The sequence below is a fragment of the Bos javanicus genome, chromosome 17 (genome assembly GCF_032452875.1).
Source record: "Bos javanicus breed banteng chromosome 17, ARS-OSU_banteng_1.0, whole genome shotgun sequence".
NCBI classification, from domain to species: Eukaryota; Metazoa; Chordata; class Mammalia; order Artiodactyla; family Bovidae; genus Bos; species Bos javanicus.
Window position 1 is genome coordinate 59173453 of NC_083884.1, and position 26465 is coordinate 59199917.

At 38.3% G+C, this 26465-nt stretch overlaps 1 protein-coding gene across 2 annotated transcripts in view; it reads left to right on the forward strand.

Annotated features, from left to right (window-relative positions):
• The first annotated feature begins 3117 nt into the window (after positions 1-3117).
• MED13L (mediator complex subunit 13L) overlaps positions 3118-26465 on the forward strand; it is a 291306-nt gene continuing 267958 nt past the window's right edge. For both annotated transcript variants that reach the window (XM_061384909.1, XM_061384910.1), the window contains exon 1: positions 3118-3201. In XM_061384909.1, the coding sequence (XP_061240893.1) occupies positions 3130-3201 (72 nt within the window). In that variant the 5' untranslated portion in view covers positions 3118-3129. The remainder of the gene's footprint in view (positions 3202-26465) is intronic.

Sequence of the window (26465 nt, forward strand, 5' to 3'; positions counted from 1 at the left end):
ATGGAAGTTGCTTTCTACAAAGAGGCTTTAGTTCACATCCTTGCTCTATAGGTCTTTACACATCTGTGCAGAATTGCTAGGTCAAACGGAAGGTGCATTATAAATTTTGCTCTTTTCCAAATTGACACCCAAAGCTGCAGTGCTAATTTATATTCCCACTGACAGCGTGTACGAGTTCTGCTTCCCTTCACAGTTGCCTAAGCTTTTAAAATATTGTCAATACTTATTATAGCTTTAATTTCTGTTTTTCTTATGATGAGTGTCTCAGTCCGCTTGTTGGGCCGCTCCAACAAATTACCATAGACTGACTTGCTTAAACAAATAAAAGAGAAATTTATTTGTCACAGTTCTGGAGGTTGGTAAGTCTAAGATCAAGGTGCTAGCCAATTTGGTTTCTTGTAAGAATGCTTTTCTTGGTTTTTGTCTTCACAGGGCAGAGCCAGTTGAGGTGGGGGAGGGCAAAGTAGGCAGGGAGAGAAAGAGAAAGAAGGAGGGAGGGAGAGAGTTTGAAGGCTGGAAGTCTTTGCTGTCTCTTCTTACAAGGGCACTACTGCAATCATGAGGGCCACACCCTTGTGAACTAATTACCTGCCAAAAGCTCTATCTCCACATACCATCACACTGGGGATGAAAGTTTCAGCAGATTAATTCTAGGGAAACACAAACACTCTGTCCATTGCAACAAGTGAGGCTGAACATCTTTTTATATATTTAAGAGCAATATGTCTTTCCTACTCTGTAAACTGTCCGTGTCCTTTTATCATTTTTCAATTAGGTTGCTTTGGGAGACTTAAAAAAAAAAAACTTACTGAAGAATGAGAATTTGTTGACCAGTTATGTAAGATGAAAGCCTCCTGGCATAGAAACACACCTGGATATGATAGACCATCACTCTGATTGCTCAGACCCAAGTAACATCATGCATGTTGAAAAAGTGCTCTTTTCCTCCCATTTGCATCAATACATCTTAATAGAAATGCATGAAATTGCTCTGAAGTCAGTGGGTCAGCAACTGGGATCTCTTTCTGACAGACTGGGACATGAGGCTCAGAGAGTTAAACTGTTGTGACAAGGTAATACAACCATGGGTGCCAGAGTCATCTATAGGCACTTGTTGACACAACCTTCTGGACTCAGGCTTGGGCTCTGAAGCCAGATACACCTGGGCTTGAGCCGCTCACTAACGGGAGAGCTTGGAGGTGTCACTGCACTTCTGAGCTTTGACTTACAGTCTAAGGATAATAACAGTATCTTAATGCGGTTGTTCTGAGGACTATGTGAAATAATGTAGGTACATTCGTTATACCGTAGTGTCAGTCATGATAATACACATTATAACATGCTACTCCTGAGTTTTGCTTTAGCAGTAATTTGTGGTAATTCCAAAGCTCAATTCATATATCTAATACTGTTCTCCTTTTATCACATTGCTTCTTTCTTGTTTTCCATTCGTCCCTGTTTTAATCCAATCCACCTGGCTTTTCCACGTTTGCGGGCTTGTTAATGAAGAAGTTATCTCCTTCCCACCTTCGCGGGGAGCATGAGCTCTGAGGTCTGATAGAGAGCCTCCTCATACTGTTATTTCTCTGGACTCCCACGCTGTTATGCTTGGGAAATGTTGGTTATTGACTGAATGGAGCCAGGCGGGAAAGTCTGCCCCAAATCCACCCCAGAAGTGTCTGGTAGTTTAAAAAACACATATATTTATACCCTGGCACAAAGCAAGAGGTCAGAAAGCATTTCTGCAATGCATGCATGCATGCACACAGCGCCTACGAGTAAGGGCTTGAAAGACATTTCTGGATTCAGTGCATAGTGCATGGTACACAAGAAGCACTTCCTGGGCTAGGCTTAAAAATCTTAATGCAAGAGCTTCGCTTCGCTGTGTGCCTGAGGGCAGGGGTTCGAATCCCACCCCCTCCTCTTTCCAGCTGAGCGACCTCGGGTAAGTGTCTTAAGCTCTTTGTGCTTCAGTTTTCTCATCTGCAAAACGCGGACCACGGAGTGACACCTCGAGGAGACACTCCGAAGCACTTGGATCTGCTGTCTGGCCCATGGCGGGCCTCTGCCACCCAGTCGGCCGGGGCGAGCGAGGGCACAGGCAAGGGGCCCCGAGCCCTCCACAGCTACGGCCACGGGCGTTCCCGGGGCTCGCGGTCGCGCCCGGCAAAGATTCGTGCACCCGAGGGGGCGGGGCGCGGGGCGGCCGGCGCGGCGGCTGACTGCCCGCCCGCCTCGGAGCCGCGCCGCCCGCACTTCTTTCTCTCCCTCTCTGTCTCCGTCTCCCTCCCTCTCTCCGCCGGAGAATCCAGCCGCACTCGGCTCAGCAGCGCCACCAGCGAACAGCCGCGGCCGCCGCTCCGGCCCCTCCCCCGCCCCCTCCATTCCCCCCCCCGTGCGGCCGGCGCCCGTCACGTGACAAGGCTCCAGCCAATGGCGGGCCGAGCCGCGGTCGGCGGCCGCCATTGCTGTCAGAGCGAGCGAGCCCGGGGAGGGAGGAGAAGCGAGGCTGACTGGGGAGGAGGGGGGGGTGGGGGAGGAAGAGGAAGGAGGGGACGTCGCTCGGCTGCCGGGGTCGCCCGCTGGCTTCGTCCGCACCCCCCCCTTCGCGAGTTCGCGCTCCGCGGCGGCGGCGGCTCCGAAGCGGCGGCGGCGACTCCAGGGCTCGCCTCCCCTCACGCGCCGGCGGGGGCTGAGGGGGAGTCGGTGGCTGGAGATAAACAAGGCGGCGGCAGCAGCGGCGGCGGCGGCTGAGGAACAGGGAAGGCGGAGGCGGCGGCCGGCCCGCAGCGCCGGCCCGGGAGGCAGCGGGGGCCCTGAGAGGCGGGGAGGGCGCCGGGCCGCGCGGACAGCGCCCCCCGCCGCCGCGGGAGCAGCCGCCGCCGCCGCCCGAGCAGGAAGGAGCCGCGCGGCCGCCGCGGACCCCCCCGCCGGCCCGGGCCCGCCGCCCCCGGCGCGGCGTCGCCGCGGCGCCTCCCGCCCGCCCGCCGGCCCTCGCGTCCTCCCCCGGCGGCGGCGGCGGCCGGGCCGCCCCACGCTCCCCGGCGAGGCGCCGCCGCCCGGCCCGGCCTCGCCTCGGACGCCTCGCTCCGACATGCCCCGCTCTGGCGGCCGGGCTCGCGGAGGATCATGACTGCGGCAGCGAACTGGGTGGCGAACGGGGCGAGCCTGGAGGATTGTCACTCCAACCTCTTCTCGCTGGTGAGTAGCCGGGCTGCGGGGAGGGGGCTGTGCCGTGGGGTGGGGGGGGGTCGACCTCCGCCGCCGACCAACTTTCTCCTCCCGCCGCCGGGACTTCGCCCCTCCCTCGCCTCTCCCCGCCGTTCTCTCTTGCCGATTCTCCCCCTTTTGGATCGTCTCTCCCTCGCCTTGGATCCCATCCAGTGTTTATTTGGCTCTTTAAAAATCATTTGTGAGCGCGGCGCTCGGCGTGGAATTTGCATGTGGAAGTCTCAAAGCTGCGGATTCTGGGTCGCACTTCGAACGCCCACCCTCTGTTGCAGTCGCACTCCCCTTCCCCTCCCTTTCCCCCTCTTTTCCCCTCCTAAATGTGGAAGGCTTTTGCCTTGTGTTGCCCGCGCCTGCGATAAGCAGCTTTTTTTCCCCCTTGTGTCGGATCGGCTGCCCGCCCGCCCGCCTTTTGAATTTTTTAAAAAATTCCATAATGACACCTGCAATTTCGCCCGAAAACAGTTGATTGAATGCGATTGTGTCAGTAAAGGACTCTTGCACCCGAAGCTCCGGCGATTGTAAACATCGACAGCCGCCTGCCTCTCGGGGCTTACTACGCTGGAGAGCCTTAAAGCCATTGCACCGAGCCGACGGAAGGTGGAGAAAGCTTTTTTTTCTTTCTCTCCTCCTGTGTCTTTTAAAAACTGTTTTCTCTCTGCTCACAACGAATCCACACACACACACACAAAGCAACAAGCTGGGCGGTTTGATAACATCGCTTTTATCTGCCTTCGCCTCTCTCGCGCTCTCTCTCTAATAATTGACAACTTTTCCTTTGGATTTGAATCGCCTGCCTTAATCTTAAAGCAGTTAGGGTGTCAATTGTTCTCCTGGAAGCCTGGCATTCGACGACGGCGTCTAGATTCATCGAAATTAAAAATGTATAGGGTTCCAGCAACTCTTTCCTGGCGGTGGCAGTGACATTTGGTGGTAAATGCCATCTTTGCTTTTTTTTATTGGGTCGTATTACCTAGCTCTGAAAACATTCACGTTGTTAAACCTGGCGTTTAGACTAATAATTGCAGTGCGTGGTCTTTAAATATGTGCTTTGTGCATGAGTAACTGTATGTATAGCTATGTGCCCGGGAGACTACGAATTTGTTTAAATATTGAGCAAAGATTTGTAAACAGATGTAAGGCAATTATGTTTCAAGCGTGGAATATAATTGGAAAATTGGCTGAACGGTTTGTTTAATTTAGACTTTAAAAAACCTAACTTTGTTTAAGTGGTGTACCCTTTTTGGGGGACTGCCTTTAGAGAAGATGCATTTTGGAAATGGTTTTCCATAACATCTCCTGTACATAGAGCTTTATTTCCTTTTAATCTTTGTTTACACTGGATACATAATTTAGTGTTCAAATTGTAATTAGTTACATTTAATTACGGGTAGCATAGATGCTTTTTTTTTTTTTCCCTTAGAGACTAGTGGAGAAATACAAATTCTTGCCAACTTTTCAAATGGAAGCTTTATTAAATATATTTCATTATACAGATTAAAAAAAATGAAGACAAGCGATTTTTACCTTCTGAGACCGAGTGACATAGTCTCTGTGCTTTTACTGTAGTAATGGCAGGTCAGTTTTTTTCCTCCCAACATTTTTTTTGGATATTTAATCTTAAAATTCAGTTACAAGTTGTGATTCTCCCTTTCAGTCCTGTGATAACTTCCCCTTGCTTTTTTTCTTCTCTCAGTCTCTCATTTAGTATCACTCAGATTCTCAGGGACTTCCATAGGTTAGCAAACATTGACTAAGGGGTATTTAAATGGTTTTTGTTTGGTGACTGGTGACCGCATTGACACTTTATCAGGAAATTAAAATGACCAAATAGATCAGTGTTAGTGAGGAGAGATTCCCCCAAATTACCATATATCATGCTGACTGATAATGTCTTGTATATATGTGGCTGTTTTGTATACAGTACCTTTCATGTAGGAATGAAAATACATGTGTAGCCAGTCTTTAGTATATATCATTTCTTTTTTTATCCCTTTTTTTTTAAAGCTTAAGTAAGAATGATAATGTTTCTAAAGATGTTTAAATGTTTTGGAGAAACAATTTGTAGGAGAGTGTACAATTTGTAGGAGAGAAACAATTTGTATACTTCTGTGCTTTCTGACTTTCTAAAGGTTTGTGCTTAAACCAGGAATTGATTTTTGAGTATACTTTTTTTTAAACAGAATTATTCTTTAGGTAGCAACTTTGAAATGCAGAAATGCTTTTTTTTTGTTTTGAAAGACGGTGGAATGTCTGTATTCTCATAGATGGAGGTTGGATAGCTGGTTATTAAAAAATTACAAATCCGTTAAGGAGCTGCTGATACTGTAAATTTTTCTTGCTCCAAATTGAGCATTTTCTTGAAAATCAGATACAGCAGCAACCTGGAATTTCAAAAATATGTTGCCTAAAATACATTGTATAGAATAATTAATTCCAAAGGAGATAAAATCATCACCTGTTCAAAATAAAGCATGTATTATAAAAACTCTTAGTATATAATATTAGCATATAGTTTTCTTTTTGACCTGTAGTTTTTTTGAGCAGAGAAAAGTATTGCTTATAGAGAATTTACCTAAATACTCTGATTAATGTGGATTGAAATGTAATCTAGAGCTGATAAAGTTCTGTACCACATTAACGACCCACCCACTTTCTGTTACCTCAAGGTGTTCACCTGGCTTAGCAGGAGTTGATTTGGGCAGTCAGATGCCTTAAAGATTTTTGTTAGTCCTTTACTTAGTTTGTCTTCTGATATTCTACTGCATGGCATCATCATATTTCCTAAATTCTTTGTCAACCCTGCTTCTTTTCCTAACATGTGAAAAATGCCATTGTGCATACATGATATGGGTTATTCTTGGCAGTTGTGAGATTTGTAGCTACTGCATTAAATGCTTGCCTGACTGTGCCTTTGTGACTCAGAACTGTTTTCTCATGCTGTCCATCACATTTCCGGGAGACTCTTGTTATGTATTCACTCAGTTATAATTCAGTTAAGTGTGTTAAATCTGCCCTTTTGGAGAGTGTACAAATGCTCTATGGGATGTCAACTCACCCTTGTGGAAAGACATATTATAATTTCCTGATGTAAGTATATCTTTACTTTTGTTTCTTTCTGTTTTCTTATTCAAGATGATACAGAGAAAAGTGGTTTTATGTCCTTCATAAAGTATATATATACACTCTTTGACACAGGGCATTTTAATTCTTAGTTATGTATGCCCCACATTCTTGTTGTTTTATTTGCATAGAATCTTCCTAATTATGGGGTAGTTGGGGGATGGTATCAAATTCTTCCTTCCTAAATTGAAATACACATTAGTACATAATTCCTATTAAGGACCATTCATTCAATATTTGAAGATTTTACAGTAATCTCTCATTGACCTGCTTTCTTTTTTCTTGAGATTTATTTTTATTTTTTTGCAGAGAGGGAAGATAGTTGTAGAAACTTTGAGATTTGTTCTTTTGAGTTAGAACCAGATGGGGAGGACCATCAATTGAAAATGAGGAAGAAGGAATGATTAATTTTCTCAAATGCCAATACTTGATACAGAGTATTTTTTTATCTGAGTTTCCAGTGTTAGTATTTACACGTGAAGCGTCTGTTTTTCATGATGGTTCATTTTGTTTAATGATATTTATATATTTTTAATAGCAATAATTGCTTACCCGGTAGTAGTTGCTGTATTAACCTCCAACTGCTAGTAAATATTTTTAAGTACATAATAGACAGCAATTTAAGGCATAGCATAGCAGTTTACTGGACCGTTTTAAAGAGCCATTTGTACGTGTGATGAGTTCATAATTTTAAAGAGAAAATAATGTATGCAGGACTTGTATGCTACAAAATATGTTGCTGTGTTATTGCTTGAAGAGTTAGTTCATTGAGAGGAAGTTAGGTTGCGGCTGCTGCTTTGTGAGAATAAAGGCAGGGGGTGCCTTACGACAATGAGTGTTGAGTTTATGCCAGGTGCTTATGTAGTGTAGCACTTTCTTTGGAATATTTTGGTCATTTTTTTCATGACTGTATTAGGTATTTGGGGGAAAAACAGCCTTTTAAGGCATTCTTTAAATAAAATTAAGTTATAGAAGTGGATTATATTAATTAGGCATGGAAAGATTCATCTTTTTTGTTCACGGGCTAATTTAGCCTAGTTAATTCTGAATTAATTGTATTCATCAAACATTTTCAAAGGTCTTCTCTGCTCTTGAGATTAATAAGAAAAATACTCTGTCCCCACTTTATATTATAGTCTATGTATTATATATTGACAAAAGATAGGCATATTCTATAGTAATGTTTAAGTTATTTAAAATTGAGGTGAAATTCAGTGTAAATAGTATTAAGGTTATTTATCTGGATTTTTTGAAATAATTCAGCTTTTTGCCAAAGTTTGATTCAGAGATAGACTAGATTGTTTTCTTTTTGGCGGCTTGGATCTTAGTTCCCAGACCAGGGATCAAACCCATGTACTGGAAGAGAGTCCTAACCCCTGGACCGCTTGGGGATTCCTAGACTAGATGTTTTTCTGAATGGTTTAATTTGTTTTCAGTAGGGGAAAAGCATAATCTTCTCCTTTGAAATAGTAGTAGAAGGTACTGATTTATTGTTTTGAAAGTGGATGATATATTTATTTCACAGAAGTTAGCTACTGTAAGAGATTAGACGAAGTTTATGAGAATTAGTAATACGGTTGAATATTAGATGTTACTACTGAGCTATGCATTGCAGCCATTTATTAGAAATGGAGAAAAAGAGTTTCTGTGGCATTTCTTTTATTGTCCTTTATTTAAAATGTGTTATGTGCTAACTTGCTTTACAGAGTGTGTGTTGTGGCTACCAGAATTTCTATTTTGTCATTGTGTAAACATTGCTATTTCAAGAAATTGCATTTAGTGCATTGCAAAATGAGGTAATTAGGTAGGTAGTCTAAAAATGTGCTGTGGGGGGTAGTTAAAAAATTTGCAGGCACACATTTTTGTTTCATAGAACTGGTTTAGAGATTTGGAATTAATGAATCAACGGTTGTAATGTGTACTGGAATTTCGGACTTTCCTTCTCTCTTGAGTCATTTAACTTCTATCCAGTTCAGATAATTTCCTTTTATAGTATGTGCTTTCATTGTTTATTCGAAAGATTTGAAGGTGTTAGCTTTGTTCTGTTGGGGGAATTCACTTCATTACATAGGGGAGATGATTTTCCATTAATCTTGGTAAATATTAACATAAACGAGGAATTGTAAATTCGTGTTCATTTGCATGAATGAAATATGTATGTGTGCTCAATTTTTGTTGAGTATAAAGTCACTTATGTACATCAGCATGGTTTTCTATCTTTGCTTTAGTTTACACAAAAATAGTTTTAAATGCTTTTAATATGTGATTGGTGTTTCTTTTAGAGGCAGCTCCCTCACCGCACTTTGTTGTGTACTTAATTTTTGAAATCATCTGTACTATAGATTGGATTCTCTTGTCATAAATTGGCTATCATAGTTTTCTTTTAGGAACTCCTGTTTTACTTGCATTTGTATTAACATGTTTTAGTTATGTTTGTTGGAATAAAGTTGTTTTCCTTTTTTAAGCTAATAAAATGTCTTAGAGTACATTTGGATTCTAGTCAAGAAAGATGGTTTTTTTGTTGTTGTTCTTTCTAGATGAGAATTAGAAGAATCAATGGTGTCCAAGGGAGAATGTTTACGCCATTGGCATTTCCATACTCTGTAGTTTATTATGTATATTTCTGAATGTTTATTTTCTCATTCTAGATAAATTGTGGTAGTCTTATTAAAGCTGTATTTCTACTACTGTGAAATAGTACAGAGCCCTGGTCGACAGCTTTCTGCATTTTGTACTTTTTCCAAGTACAGTGAAATTCCATTACTGTTAAAGGAACATCCTGAATTGATTCTTTTAAAATTTCACTTGTGCCTTTATTTTACATTGTTTAAATTTGTAATTTAAAAAATGAAAAGGAAGATAAAGAGAATTAGGTAAATTCTCAGGTAAACATGTTTTCTCAATCTTCACTAGATCTCTTTACTGTAATAATTGTCTTGATTTGTATTAAATCACTACATTAATTGGATATATTTAAGACATTTGGTATTAAAATTAAATTTGAAGAAATGATTTGTTTCAAATAAAATATATTATTAATTATGCACAGAATTCTTTATAATACTAGTGGAAATTACAAAGATTGTTCACATAAAACATATTAAGTTGCATGAAAACCATGATCCTTCCCCTCACTCCCATCATTGATGTATTTCTGAGGAAGTATTTTTGCATGACACATAAAGTTCCCACAGTCCATCTGTGCTTAATTTGAGAGCTAATAAGTAAGGTATTCACAAGAGTAAAATAGGTGTGAAAAAGCATTTTGTGTTGGCAGTTCACAGGATTGAGTAATAATGTTCTAAAGAGAAATAAGGAAAAACATACGTATGTCCAACTCAGGAACCAGCTCCTAGTTTTATTGCACACATATATGTTTGGCACAGTCCTCCTCATCTTGAAGTAGGTCAAATGTCATCCCCCTGTGAAGATTTCCTTGACTCCCACAGATCGAACTTGTCACTCTTGCTCCTTCCATCTACCTCCTCTCTCTACCTCTGATAGTCATATGAACTTCCGTAGGGCAGTGACCCTGTCTAAGCCATCTTTGCATTCCCTTCATAGTTAAATACTGTTAACTCGGTTGAATGAATGAATGACTGGACAACTATTCTCTTTCCCACCTTGTTTCGTAAGGGAGTTCTCATTACCCATTTAGGCCCTGATCACACCATGTTGTTATTATTTTTGAGGTTTATTTAGCTGTTCAGCTCTGTGTTCTGAACATACATTGTTTAGGCTGTATGTACTGTTACTTGGTAATATTTTAGATGAGTTCTAGAAAATCTTTCTTAAAAATTTCCAGCTGATCAAGAGATGCATGCTTATATCCCAAAGGAGTAGGAATTTGGTTCCTATTTAGATTTTGTGTAAGGTGGTAGCAATCTAATAGATTTTGGAACCTGTCGGAGATTTTATTTGAGGTTTGATCCAAAATTCCTCCATTTTCATTCTCTAAGAGGTATCCTGTAAGAAGGCTTTTGCTTAATCTTCAGTTATAAGATAACTTTCTATGAGCTCAGTAAAACGGTAGTAAACTGGTAATAGGGAAAGTTGAGTGGTATTCAACACCCCCCGCCCCGCCTTTTTTTTAAACTAGTGACTAAATCTGGTCACATAATGGTTCTGTGCCTCATTTTCTCCTATAAACTTGATGGAAATACGGGAGTTTGTGAGAAATCATTTTGAGTATCTTTTAAGGAAAGCACTTTGGACGACTAGATAATGTTTTTTAGTAGTAAGAGTTTTCTGGCAAATTACAACTCAAGTTATAGAGTAACCCTAGACAGTTAACTAGGAAGTGGAACAGCAAAATTACTTGTTTTAAGTATGGCAGTTATGTTGAATTTGTGCTTTTTGAGGGGAGCAGAAGATTAAATTGTTCTTGTGTCTTTCTTTATAAATGAGCCATCTTGAGATGTCACAGCTTTTCATTTGTGTATATGATTCTCAGGTTGCACAGTGTGTCTTTAATAAGCTGGGTGATTTTGCTGTGCCAACCCAGAGCTCTGACTGGCTGAGACTGGAGATTGAACTGTGACTCTTATTTGGTAGTTTAAGCTATTAATTCCTTGGCAGCTCCAGAGTGCTCTTTGAACTTTAAATAGCAGTTCTATTAACATTTTGAGATTTGTCTCAGGGAATGTCAGAAATAGTACTTAATAAATATCTTTTTCTTTTTAAAGACTAAATCACATTTTAGTGTGACACACATGTCATAATCCTTACTTTGTTTTGAACAAAGTATATATCCTCAACTGCCAGCCAGTTTCTATTTTCCATTTAATAATGTGGTGACATCTAAAAATATTTAGACCTTGTTGAAGGAAGGAAAGCCCCTCTGCCCCAGTCTGTAGTTTTAGTCATGTTGATTATGAACAGTGTCCTAAGTTTTTATCCAAAGTGTAGAATTTTACATGTAGTGGTCTCCAGCATTCTAAATATTAGAAAAAGTTAATTTGTTCGTAAGTTTGCTTTTAAATAAAACCTACCCTTAATTCTGTCGCTACAAATGATAGTAAGCCTATTGTATTGTACTTAATTACTTGTATTATAGAACTCAGATGATATTTATGTGAGCATTTTTATGGGAAAGTTTAGGGTATTAGGAGTACCTTTCCTCTGATTATAGTGCTGGCTGTCAGAGCAGGCCCTCCCTAAAACCCATCTTAGCTCCAGGCAGTGAGAATGAGGCCCACCCAGACTCTGGGCATGTTTGAAGGGTAGGAGAGGATAGCTGTCTGAAACAGAGTCTTGAAGAGGGCATGGAGAGGTGAGGGTGGCCTCTCCCCAATGGGAAGAACAGTTTTGGAACAAGGATTTAAGCAGATAGTCCCTTTCCTTTCCGAGGGTATCTGCTGCTGCTTCTCTTTGCTGATGTCCTCCCTAAAATGTAGGGAGTAGTAACAGGTTCTGTGATGTCATCTTTGTGCTTTAGCTTTTCTCTTCTCTTTTTTCCTTCATTCACCCTTAAAGACAGTCTTTTCTACCTGCTATGTTATATGATAAATGAGCACTTATGAGCCTCAGTGAAGGGCAAAGGGAATTGGGGGTGAGATTGGATGGGGTAACTAATAAAGTATTTAGACAATTTTTTTGAATGTTAACGGTTAAGGACTGGGAAGCCTGGTGTGCTGCAGTCCATGTTGTAAAGAGTCGGACACGACTAAGCAACTGAACAACAGATGCTTGAGAAATTTAGGATGTATATAATTTTTTTTCAAATAATGTACATACATTAGAAATGCTTGAAATCTGGCTTGGGTTTACAGAAGGGCTAATGAGCTTCCCTAGGGAATAGTAGTAAAATAGTAGTAAAGAATATGCATGTAATATAGGAGATGTGAGTTGGAAGATCCCCTGGAGGAAGATCCCCTGGAGCGAAACGGCAACCCACTCCAGATTTCTTTCCTTGGAAATCCCACGGACAGAGGAGCCTGGCGGTCTATAGTCCATGGGGTCGCAAAAGAGTCCGAGACAGCTGGCTTAGCTACTAAACAAAGGGTTTGATATGTAGGATAAAGACCTGCATGTATATACTATTGATATTTAGTTTCTATAAGATTGTATATGGTAAGTGGAGAGGGAGAGCAACGTGAACAGGGAGCATAGTAACTCAACCAGAAAAACTTGGGAATTTTAAACTGGGTCTTGAAGGAATCGATGGATATGGCTTCTTAGAGGGGGATGGAAAGCTTGCATATTCTTTGGAAGCTCAGTTGTCAACTCTGTCTGTCCTTGAGAATATTTCCTAAGTGGTGTATAGGAGAGCACTTCTAATCTATGGTCTTGGTTCCTTTTAAAAAAAACAGTACAAAAAACTTACTGAAATCTGCTTTTTGTTAGGTGGAAAATTTGAAGTGTGGGCAGACTGATTTAGGTTAAGAAGTGGTGATGTTAAAATAATCAGTTTTCTAAAATAATTCAGTTTTGAACTTTAAAAAACAGTGCTATATTACGCAAAATGCTAATGACTAAAGTGACAAATATTTCAGAAACTGGACAGACGTGAATCTTAAATGAGCAGATGGGATATGAAACTAAAAGTGGGAGATAATCCAAGATGATATAGAAACTATTATGAGAAATGAATTGAGGAAAAACAAGTGTGTTAAATGGTATTACATTTAATAATATGTTTAAAAGCCTTTCTAGGATTGCTCTCTTACATAGACAAATTGGAATTGTTGAGCTGTGTAACCTATCGTTCTTTAAATTTTGTGCATTTAAAACAAATTAGATTTTGGTCTAGAATTACTTCTCATGAAGCCTAGACATTCAAGTCATGAATATATATGTTAAAGTGTTTTCAGTAGACAATATAATTTGCTTTATGTGATATAAAAATAATAAAGAAGGAATAATCGTAATTTTCAAAGACAGTTGTGGTGGACCTTGAAGGAAAGAGTTAAGGAGAGGAAGATGAGGAAGTTTCCTGTTTGGGCAGCTTGGTACTTGGTTGAAATCATTAACTATGCTTATTGAGGGTAGAACCTGAATTACAGCAGCTTGCAAAATGAATAAATGGTACACTTCGCAGTTGAAGAAACTTGATTGTGAAACAAGCAGTGATATGGGAGTGGGAAGGGTAAGAGACTGAAAGGTAGATGAAGGCAGTTTTTCAGAAGGCCAGAGCCTCATTTGTATTTGTAGGTTAGGAGCAACTGTAGTAGAGAGATGGAAAGAAAAATGAAAGATACGAGAGTAGTTGATAATCAATGAAACAATCAGGCTGGGGATGGTATTAAGAACCCAGGTGATGGGGTTAGCACTGGGAAAAGAGTAAGACACCTGAGAAATAAAAGCTGTGAGGGTGTAAGAAATGAGTAAGTGTGAAGGCAGTGGGACAATCTCAGTTGTAGCTTGAGTGCTTTTTAAGTTCAAAGACTAAAAGATACTGAGCTTGAGCCTGAATAAACATGTAAAAATTTTTTTAGTTAAAAATTTTGCATTTTACTTGATGTTCTTGTTACTATCAACCATTTTTGTTTTTATTTTCCTTTAATGGTTGTTTTAAGTAGGTCAAATGTCACTTCCTTTGGTTGTACACTTCACAATTACAAAACTAATTTTGAGCTAGTCACACTAGAACTAGAACACATGTGCCCAAATGAGAAGCTTTTCCTTTGAAATGGATCAGATATTGATGCCATTGTCTAGTATCTTTTGGTCTTTTTCCTTTGGAATTTCTTTTAGAGACAGTTTAGTCAGCTGTCCTGAAAAGTCTTATTTTAAAGTATACTTCTTTGGTCAGTGTCTTTTCTCTTCTCTTGGTTCTGCTTTTTGCTGTAAATTATTGCTTATGTCAGTAATTTAGTGCCTTCTGATGGGGGTTTTACTGGTGTTGAGCAGAAGTCCTGGGAAGAACTCTGCTTTTGGCTATACAGTTGACCCTTGAACAACATGGGGTTGAACTGCATGGGTCCATTTATATTTAGGTGTATTTCAATAAATAAATACTACAGTATTATGTGACCTGCTCCATGGATTGAGTTCCATGGATAAGGAGAGCTGACTGAAGTTACACGTGAATTTTCCACTCTTCAGGGCAGGCAGTTCAAGGCCAGCTGTACTGGATTGCATACATGATGCATGTATGCCAAGAGCTCCTTCCTTGCTTGTGCAGTTGCCTTCCAGGTTCTCTGTCTGGTGCTGCAGTGTGTTTGTTTCAGTACAGTTTCAGTGGAGGTGGATTTAGTGGTCCCTTGATTGGACTACATATCGGGAGTGCCATTTTTGCTCTCTGGGGATCAAGGCAGATTATCAGAAGAGGAGGAGTAGAATTGTAAGTTGTGCTCTGTCTGTCTGTCTAGCAAACGTCAGCATCCTCCTGAGCTTCATTTTTGGCTTCTTGTTTAGTCGCTAAGTTGTGTCTGACTCTTTTGAGATCGCATGGACTGTAACCCACCAGGTTCCTCTGTCCATGGGATTTCTTAGGCAAGAATATTGGAGTGGGTTGCCATTTACTTCCCCAGGGGATCTTCCTTACCCAGGGTTTGAAACCGTGTCTCTTGCATTGGCAGGCAGATTCTTTAACACTGAGCCATGTCGGCAGCCTCCTCAATTTTGGCTAAATGGAAGTAATTGTAAAGAAAAGCCTTAGGATAAATAAAGTATCCCATTGAGACAGTTTCTTTAGGTTTTAACAGAAAGTTTGGCCTGTGAAACCAAAGTAACTTACCTTTGTCCACTGAGTGTTGCTTTACTCATTTGAGGCTGCCCACATAGTCAACTATGGGCTTCCTTGGTGGTTCAGACGGTAAACAATCCGCCTGTAATGTGAGAGACCTGGGTTCGATCCCTGGGTTGGGAAGATCCCCTGGAGAAGGAAATGGCCACCCACTCCAGTATTCTTGCCTGGAGAATCCCATGGACAGAGGAGCTTTGTAGGGGTACAGTCCATGGGGTCACAAAGAATTGGACACGAGGCAGCAAAGATTAGCACTTACGTGCGTATTTAGGATTTTACTTTCTCATGGTCTGCCTTAACATTCAGTGTTAGAGGAGGTGGTGCAGAGGATGTTTGATCTGTGGCAGGTGTGCTTGTATTATTTAGATTGAGTTGCAGTGGCAAGGATTATTTTCTGCTTTTGAATTCAGGAATATCATGAGAGTTTTCTCAATCAGCTGTATTCCTATGGTTTTCATGTTACATAGATGATTTTATTTATAATAATTTCTCTTTAAAAAATACTTCTCACATTAAAAAATGAGAATTGAAATCCTGTCAAAAAGTGTGGCAGTGTAATCCTAGATCTGTAGATATTTGGGATAGATTTTAAATATTATTCTAAACAAATAACAGGCACTTTACAGATGTATTTAACACCTGAACAGTTTAACATTTAGAATTTATACCAGAGCATAAATCTAAATTGTAGCTACTGAAGACCATAAATGTTTACCTTCTAAGTTACTAAAAACTAAGTATATAAGTCTAAGTTACTAAAAACATTTTTCAAAGAGTATTGGTTTACATAACAAAGTGTTATCATGGGTATGGATTGAATCAAGTGTTGTGATCCTAAATAGACAAATTCTTTAGTTGTCTGTAAATTACTTGAGATATGTATGAAAATGATTTTTTGTTGCTGTTTGGTAATATCATGGTAAAACCGCGCTTTGCAACCCAGACAGATGGTGCGGTTCTTGAGTCTGTCTGCAAGCTCCTACAACACTTAATTACACAGCAGAATGATTCTCATGAGAACCCAGCCTTTGCTGTGTGTAAGCTAATGAACTGTCTTTTTTAGTAAATTTTATAAATTTGATTTGAAAAAGAAGTACTTGTTTTTAGGAAACTTTTCTAATAACTGTGTTAAGATGAGTAGCCTGGCTTGATAGTTTATATGGTGAACTCAAGAAATAGTCTAGATGGAAAACAAATGGGATTCAGTAAGGTAGGTGCTTTTCTTCTAAAGTGACTTAAACTTTGTTGTCAAACTTTCTCATATGGTAGATGTGATACGCTGTTAACAACTCCAAGAGCTGACTTTAACAAATTCCAGAAAACTGAGAAATCTGTCGATATGTGTTAACATTCATTTAAAAGATAACTGTTGATTTTAGAATCCTTGTTGTCCACCTTACATTTTAATATTGGAATTGAAAATAAAAAATATTTGAAATAGTGAAATTCAGTTTTAACACATTAGGTGGATAGAACTTTATTTTAGCTATTTTGTAAAAGTTGAGTTTGGAGGTAATAGTATGTGGTTGAGATAAATAAATTTATCAGTTACATAAATAATTACATACATAATATATTAAGAGTTTGTTTCTAGATACCCTTGGAAATTGTTCTTTTGTTGAGTTTACTTATTTTTATTTAATGCTTATAATAGATAGGAGACAATCCTGAAAGATGATGTTTGATGCTATACTGGATGACATGAAGGAGCTGGAAGTTCATTCTGTATGCACAGGGGAGTGCCTGAAGGCTACTGAGGAGAATAATGACCTGACCAGATTTATGTTTCAGAGAGAAAACTCATGTGGGTTCTGTGTAGTGTCAGCTGTAATATAGCTGAGAAACCCCAAAGGCAGAGAGAAGGCTCTTAGAATAGTCTAGATCTGAGAAATTATGCAGGGTCAGTAGGAATGAAGAGAAAGAAATGGTATCAAGTAATATTTTGGAGGTAGAATTGACAGAAGTTGGTTACCAAATTTTGTCATAGGAGAGGAATCAAATGGCAAACAGATATTCTTGGTTTTATAGCATTTGTGTCCTTGTTTATACAAAACAAAGAACTGTTAGCGGCATCCATGAGCTATAGTTGTTAAAAAGAGCTATGCTTTGATCATAGTCATATATGTATGTGAAAGTATTCACTGAGTCTGAGTTCTTGCTATTAAATTATGCCCCGTGGAAGTCACAGTTTTAAGATTAATTATGGACAAGAGCTGGGGGCAGAAAGATAAGAGATAGTGGGGAAAAAGTAAAAACAAACATTAGCCTTTATAACCTGCCTATTTTCAGAAAAGACTTGAGGCAGTGGGAACAAGAGTTCTCTCTTAAATAGAGAATAAGATTTAGGGGCAAGAAGGGGTGAATTAAAAAGGTGGGGAAGGAAGGAGAAGGCAAGGTTGGTAGGCTGGGTGGAGAGGTGTGGGTGATGAATGGTGGTTGTTTGTAGGTAGTCATGAAGAATATTTTGGTAGGGGAAGAGCTCTTGAAATGTTTATGATCAGAAATGGGTGTGGAGAAACTCTGACAGAAAGGAAATAGGTGGGGTGTACCCCGACAGCGGTGGCTCTACCAGCATTTGCTACGTGATGCTTCTGCGTTTAATAGTGGTGAGCTCAGAAAGCAGGTTACATTTTCCCTCTGTGAATCTGCTCTGGGTGGTTTTCACTTAGTCTTTTTATTTAAAGGTTTTATTTATATTAAGATTTAAAGGCTTTCTTTATATTAATTTCATATTAGTGATATTATTGGTAGGAGGATGAAAAAGACCTTTACGCCTGTTTTTCTTCTTGCCTTTGTGGAAGCTGCTGGTTTTTAGGAACTGGCATAGTGGATAAACTAAGAGGACAGTTGTAAAAATCAGAAAACAGCGTGTATCTTTGACACCTCTTCTTTATTCTGATTTTTGGTTCCTTTAAATTTTCATTCCTATCATCCTGTTCTTCCCTCAGCACTTAGGTTTCTGGTTGGACAATATTTTTATAGATAAGAGTATCATTGTTACGCCATGTCAGATTTCCACCTCACATGTTGGGAAAAGTTTTCCCTTCGTCCCTCACTTTCTGCCCATCCCTCCCTGCCCCTTTCCTTTTTCAGCACATTCCTGGACTCCCTGTGCTCTGGAGCTTTCCCTACCCGCTGCACTTTTACTTGGCAGCACCAGTTCTCAGTTAAGCGCTAAAATGTACATATGCACTTCAGAACCTTTTGATGTAATCTCCTTGCTGTGGTGGGGATCCTCTCCAGTTGTTTTGAGTGCACTTACTGGCACAGCATGTGCTATCCATTGTCAATTGGCTGTAATTCATTCAGCTTTCCCATGTGCTAGATTTTTAACTTGGCTACCCTGGAGGTGGAGAGTTGGCTTTCTTGCAGTTGCATTTTTCTGTAATTTCTCTCCAAGTGAGGTCGTACTAATGAAATACAAAATATTTCCAAGAAATAAAACTTCCAAGAAATTTAAACTGCATGAAGTGCCTACGTAATCCAGACACACCGTTAGATCTCTGTGTGTTAGACACACACAACTTTTTTATTCTTGTTAACGTGCAATTTTTGAAAAACAGATATCATCACAGGGTAAATACAGTTCTTTATTCAGCTGTATGCACTAACATATTTTCCATGTGGTTACCATTTTCATGATTATAATTTGAAAGAGAAGAGTATTTTATAAATTTAATTAATTTTATAAGTTAATAATTCAATATTGGTAACAGGAGGTTCCCCTTCCCCATGTAGGGGTAACTACCAGTTGTTTAATTTTTATCATTCCAGGTTAGTTTACTTTTTATCATTCCAGGTTTTTAAAAAATGTTTGTGTGCTTATGAACTTGCAGTTTCAAAATTGTTTCCATTAGATAATAGCATGTATAAATCGTACGTAAGGTACAAACAATCATGATACATTGAACACCCATGTACCTAATACCCAGAGTAAGAAAAAGAACATCTTATCGTTTGTGAAGTCCTGTGATTGCTTTCCATTCTCTTTTCTATCCCTTCAGAGGTAACTATTCTGGATTTTATTTTTATCATCTGTTTTTAAACAAAGTTTTAATCATGTGAATTTAGTGTGTGATATATATATACACACATATATATAGTTTTGGGTTTTGGAACTTTTTATGAATGAACTATATTCCTTTGCAACTTACCTTTTTATTTAATACTATGTTCCAACAATGTGCAATTATCATTTACTCTTGTACCACAGTTTATGCATTCTGTTGAAGATGGTCGTATTTGTAGTTAAAAAAATTACAGGTGGGGCTAATTCTTCCATTTTCCCTGCAACATACACTTCAACTTAACATTTAAAAAATATTAAAGTCATAGAATCAAAGTCTCAAAATATTTTCGAGTAAATATTTTGCTGCCAGGTAAATTTAGATATACCTCACTGTTATTTTTTTTAAGCGGTTGTATCATGTTTCACAGGATTGGATGTACAGTTTATTTAACCATCAACTGTGAGAAATATTACAGTTCAGTTTTTCGGTAACAAGTAGTTATGCATTTTTGATAGTTAAAACCATAAATTCTCCAGAAAGATGTGTCAGTTTATATTTCCTTGGGCAATAATGTAAATGCCCAATTCCTCTATCCTCACCTATTGTGAAACTTATTTAAATTTTTATACTCTGAGTAGAAAATATCTCAGTATTTAAGTTTGCAGTTTCTTTATTTCTAATGAGATTATGAGAATGCTTTTATACAAACGGGTATACATATTTTGTGAATTTTCTTATTTTTCAAAAGCATTTAATCTCTAGAAAGCCTTCTGTTTTCTTTTTCTATTTAAAATTTCCAACCATTCACTAACAGGCATCTTTATTTCAGGTTAGATCTTCACATGTTGCACACATTCTCATGTCAGAGCTTTTGCTCTAAAAGTGCTTACTGAATGCCTGGAATTGCTTAACTTCTTGCCAGCTACATAAATTTTCTCATCAAGATGCTGATGAGATAGATACTACTGTTCCCATTTTTCAGATAAGAAAACTGAAGCGAGATTCTAGTGACTTGCCTTAGGTCACACAGCCAGCCAGTCATGAGCTGAGTCACTGACTTAAAAGCCTGAGCACTTAACCTGGTGCGTTGTATTGTGTGCTCCTTTCTTTTCTTGTCTAAATCCTTTTAGAGTTTTTGTGAAGCTCTTCCTAGCTATTCCAGACATTATTGGTCTCTTTCTTTCCTGAGCCTTTTAAATATTAACAGTGTAGACCATATAATTTAGCATAAGCATGAAGGTAGAAGTCACTGGAGCATATAGATTTGCCTGAGATTAATGGAGTGATAACACAGTTTACATTTTTAAAAAGTTTCATCAGAGATTAATGGAGTAATAACGCAGCTTAAAATTTCTTCCCACAGATAGACAGGTTTTTTTTTTTTTCTCCTAGACTACTTTATTCCAAATAGAGAAATCAGTTGAAAAATTAGGGTGGTTTATTGTTTTGGTCAATGACTGGGCAAGATAAAAACCTAGGTAACTGTATAGTCTCAAAAAAACTCATCATCTCACAAAAAATTTTTTTGAAAATGAAAAACCAGTTGCAGAAATGCTCATCAGAAACGATTTATTATAGTAACATAATCATGTGCTTATTTCAAAATAAAAATAGCTTAAACAAGGTAGAAGTTTCCTTTTTTGCATACATGCAACCAGAAGGCAGCATTAGAACTGGCTTGGTTACTTTTCTCAGTCATCAAGGGACCCAGGCTCGTCCTTTCTTGTTTATTCCATCATCTCTAGTTTATCACAAGTAGCATATTGTCCAAGATGGCTTCTCAAACTCTAATCATCCTGGTGACATTCTAGATAGGAAGGAGAAGGAACTGTAGGAGGGCCACACCCCTCCTTTTAAAGGAAACTTCTAGGAAGTTCTTTATAACGCATCTGGCCATACTTAACCTCAGGGAGGCTGGGAAATGTAGTTCTTCAAGTGAGCACATTGTTTTCCCCAGCACTGGAGTGTGTGTTTCTGTGGAGGAAGGAGCCATTCATGCTTGGGTAGGGAGCTAACATTCTCTGATATACAGAGAAAGTAACGTAAATTTTTTATTTATAGTCTTATTGCAGTTGGATAAGAAATCATCCCAATGTCACTAATGAACTTCATTAAATAGTTCCCAGGTATTTCATAAGAGTTCTCTTTTAGTTAAGTTTAATAAATATAAATCATTAATCAGTGTCCTGATATAGTTAGGCATGAAAATAACTATATGAAAATGTTAATAATAATAATTGAAAATAATAATAACTATTGTTATAAAATAATATTTTTTGAAAATATTGTATACTTTGTAAAAGATTCATTTATATTGGAGATACACAATATGGTTACTTTGGCTATATTAAAAATAGATTTTTTTCCTTTGAGAAATTTTTTAAAGTAGGTTCTTTAATTTAATACATTTTTTATTATCTTTATTGAGGTATAGTTTACATACAGTAAAATATTACCCATCTTAAGCAGTACGGATTTATGAGTTTTGATGAATGTGTAGTCAGTGAAACCATCCCCCACCTCCAGGCAACCACTGATCTTCTGTTACTGTAGACTCATTTTGCCTTTTCTAGGATATTTTATGAATGGAATCACATAGTATATAGTCCCCTTTGTGTGGCTTCATATTGTTTAAGTAGATAATTCCTTTTTAGTGCTAAGTTGTAGTTCTGTGTAGTTCCGGTTCACTGCTAGTGTGTATTGATCGGAGAAGGCAGTGGCACCCCACTCCAGTACTCTTGCCTGGAAAATCCCATGGATGGAGGAGCCTGGTGGGCTGCAGTCCAGGGGGTCATGAAGAGTTGGACATGACTGAGCGACTTCACTTTGACTTTTCACTTTCATGCATTGGAGAAGGAAATGGCAACCCACTCCAGTGTTCTTGCCTGGAGAATCCCAGGGACGGGGGAGCCTGGTGGGCTGCCGTCTCTGGGGTCGCACAGAGTCGTACACGACTGAAGTGACTTAGCAGCAGCAGTATGTATTGATAGAATATAGTTAACTTTTGTATATTTATCCTGTGCATGCATGCTAAGTCGCTTCAGTCGTGTCCGACTCTTTGTGACCCTATGGACTGTAACCCGCCAGGCTTCTCTCTCTGTCCGTGGAGTTCTTCAAGCAAGACTACTGGAATGGGATGCCATGCCCTTCTCCAGGGGATCTTCCAGACCCAGGGATCGAACTGGCGTTTCTTATGTCTCCTGCATTGGCAGGCGGGTTCTTTGTCATTGAGCCACCTGGGAAGCCCAATATTTATCCCACACACTGTAAATTCCCTAAATTCAATTGCAGTTGAGCCTTTAACAATATGGAGGTTATAGGAAGCAACCATCCCCATAGTTGAAAATCTGAATATAATTTATAGTCAGTTATAACATACCCATGGTTCCTCCATATCCCCAGTTCTGCATCCACAGATTTAGCTAACCATGAATCATGTAGTGCTGTAGTATTAAAAAAATTCTGCATTTTAGCGGACTTGCACAGTTCAAACCTGTGTTTGTTGAAGGTCAACTGTATTAATTTTAGTAGCTCTTCTGAAGTCCCTTTATCTTTTTAAATGTAAATGATGCTGTTGTCTGTGAATAAAAATGATGTGTTACACCTTTCTAATCTGTATGCCTTTTCTTTTCCTTGCTTTATTTATTGCATTGATTGGGAGGGATCTATAGTTCAAAGTTGAATAGAAATGTATTAAGAATGTACATCAAGTTGCAAGAGTTTCCTTTAATTCTTGGTTTGCTTAATCTTTTTGCTATGAATTGGTGTTGAATTTTGTAAAATGTTTTCTCTGTATCTGTTGGGTTGATCACAAGTTTTGTTAATATGGGGTATTTTATTGATGAGTTTTTGAACTAAACTTGACTGAAATTACATTGATGGATTTTCAAACTAATGCTACTAAGTTTAATACCCAAAATAAACTCCTGTATTATCATTTTTATATAATGTTAGAGTTGATTTGCCAATATTTTGTTACTGATTTTTAAATCTATGATCATGAAAGATATTGACATGTAGATTTCTTTTCTTGTAACATCTTTGGTCTTAGTAATGTTGGTCTCCTAAAAATGAATTGATAAGTAGTCCCTCTGTTTTTTTAAAGTTTGTGTAGAATTGGTGGTATTGCTTCCTTAGATGTTTGAATAGAATTTACCAGTGAAGCCATCTTGCCTTAGAGAACTCTTTTAGGGAAGATTTTAATTTATGAATTCCACTTCTTAATAAAGGGCTATTTAGGTCTTTGTGTGTGTGTTACTTTTGTAATTGTTGCAAAGAAGTCCATTTAAGTAGTTTTAACTATTGACATACTGTTGTTTATAGTAATTACATTATCTTTACAGTGTCATTACGATGTGGAGTAATTTCTCATCTTTCATTCCCGATAATGGTAATTTGTCTTTTTTTTACCTCTCTTGATTAACCTAGTGAGAAGTTTGTCAATCTTATTGATCTTTTAAAATAACCAGCTTTTCATTTTATTGGATTTGTCTCTTGTTAGTCTGTTTTATAATTCATTTATTTCTTTGCTTTATTATTTCCGTCAGTTTGCATTTTATTTAATTTATACCTTTTCTAACTTCCGGAGGAAGAAGCTTAGAGCAATTCTATACATTTCTTCCTTTCTGATATGAATATATAATGCTACAGATTTCTCTTTGAGCACTGTTTTACTTGTAGCCCTCATATTTCAGTATATTTTGTTGTCATAATCAGTTCAAAATATTTTCTAGTTTCCCTTGTGTTTTTTTTTTGGCAGGAGGTGTTCCTGTGCATTATTTAAAAATTATTTGTGGGGTAGGGGAGCATTGGAGATACTTCGTTAATTTCTAATTTAATTCTGTTCAGAGATTTCAGCTTTTGAAAATACATTGATACTTATTTTAAAGCCCAGCATATGGTTTCTTTTGGTGAATGTTCCATGTGCATTTGAAAAAAAAATGTGTAGTCTTTTGTTGAGTTATAATGTTTTATAAATGTCAGTTTGGTTATGTTGGTTGATAGTGTTCATGTTTTTCTATATCCTTATTGATTTTCTGTCTACTTGTTTTATCAGTTGCTGAGAGGAGGCCTGTTGAAGTCTCCAATTATAATTCTGGATTTGTCAATTTCTCCTTTTAGATATATATATCTGTATTGTGGTTCATATATTTTGAAGTTTTGTTATTAGATACCTGCACATTTGGGATTTATGTCTTCTTGAAGAATTGCCATTTTCTCATTATAAAATTTCTCTCTCTAGTCCTAGTAATAGTCCTTTTGGAGTCAACTTTGGTATTAATGTAGTCACTTGGTTTTCTTAGAAGTTATGCTTGCCTGATACACCTTTTTATGTCATTTCACTCTTTAAGTGCTTTTCTTGTGAGCAGTATATAGTTGGGCCTTTAAATATTTCATCCACTCTGAGAATTGGTGTCTTTTAATTGTATAATTATATTGATATGATTGGGTTTAAATCAGCTATTTTGGCTTTTTTCTTGTCTGTTGCACCCATTTTCTTTCTTTTTTTTGTCTTTTTCTCCTTGTTTTGGGGTTATTTTCTTGGAGAAGGAAATGGCAACCCACTCCAGTATTCTTGCCTGAAGAATCCCATGGACGGAGGAGCCTTGGGGGGCTACAGTCCACGGGGTCGCAAAGAGTCGGACACAACTGTACAACTTCACTTTCACTTTTGGGTTATTTTGAGTACTTTTTTTTTTTTTGGGAATGAGTCCATATTGTCTTCATTATTAGATATGCTTCTTTAGTTTTTAAGAACTGGTTAAGGGTTTATAATGTGCATCTTTAGCTTATTACAGTTTGCCTCTAAATAGTGCATTTTTTTCATTTATGTTAATGGAACAATGTATATCCACTTTCTCCTTCTGGCCTTTGTTCTGTTGTTTTAAATTTTTTTTCTATATCCAGTATCCAGTCCATGATCCATTATTTTTGCAATAACAGTTAATTAGCTTTTCAGGAAATTTCAAAATGAGAATACATGATTTATATTTATATATTGACTGTTTCTGGTGCTTGTTATTCTTTTGTGTAGATCTAGGTTTCCATCTGATAAATTTTCCTTGTAACAGAAGAACTTTTTAAAAAGCATTTATTGTAGTTAACATTTATTAAAGTACAAGTCCATTGGTTTCTGTTGATCTAAAAAAAAAAAATAAGTATTTTGCCTTCATTTTTGAAAGATTTGTGCTTGATCTAGAGTTATAGGAGTGGAGATTTTTTTTCTTTCAGCTTGTTCAGTTGTTGGTTTTTTTTGTTTGTTTGTTTGCTTTTTAACAGTGTCGCATATGGGATCCCAGTTAACCAACCAGGGATTGAACCCATGGGAAGAGCAGATTCTTAAGTACTGGACTACTGGGGAAGTCCCAAGTTCCATTATTTTCTGCTTGCATATTTTCTTTTGAGCAATCTGTTGTAAATATTGTTTGCTTCTACTTATGTAATGTGTTTCTTTTTTCCCCTCTTGACAGCTTTTAAGATTTTTCTTTTTGGGGCTTCCCAGGTGGCACTAGTGGTAAAGAACCTGCCTGTCATTGCAGAAGATTTTCCTTTTTATCTCAGGTTTTCAGATGTTTGATTGTATATATTTTGATTTTCTTTTTTCTTTTGGTTTATATTGCTCTGAGTTCACTGAACTCCCTGGTTGCCTGGCACCTGTTGAATTTTGTTTAAATGTGCAACTTGGTATTTAGGAACAGCCTTGGAAGAGACCCTGTCAGATCTCTGGAGCTCTTTTTCTGTATAAACTCTCTCTTTTCTGGTGATCTACTTTAATATATTCTAGTTACCGTAGACTCTATAGGACCTGCTTCATTGGTTTTCTTTACCTCAGAGATTCTACCTTTGTGTTGTCTGCCGTCCAGTATCTGAAACCAGTTTCCTTTTTTTTTTTTTTTTGGTCTGGTTTTTTGATTGTTTATGGTGGGAGGATAATTCTGGTGCTTCTTATTTTATATTTTAAGTGTCATATTTGCCTGTGTATATTATCCTAGTTTAGGGATGAGCAGACTTTTCCTTAGAGAACCAGAGAGTTCATTACTTCAGGTTGAACAGCGTGGTTGTACTGTGGAACCAGCCATAGACAATACGTGGTGTGGTTGTGTACTAATAAAACTTAATTTACAAAATAAGTGGCCTACCTGCAGGCCCTAGTTTGCTACCCCCTGAGCTACTTGACTGAGATACAAATGATATTAGAGTTACGAAGTCGTATGCTTGAAAGGGAGGAGATACATATTTCATGTTTGAAAGGAACCTTATAAATCATACTGTTTAACCAGCTCTTCGATGTTTGAAGCCATGTCTAGCATTGACCAGCTTCTCGCTAACCCCCCATATCTATGATTCTCAGGGATGCCAGTCAGGGCTGTTTTCTTCAGTGAGCTCTCACTGTTGTTTTAGTTTTTTCCATTTGA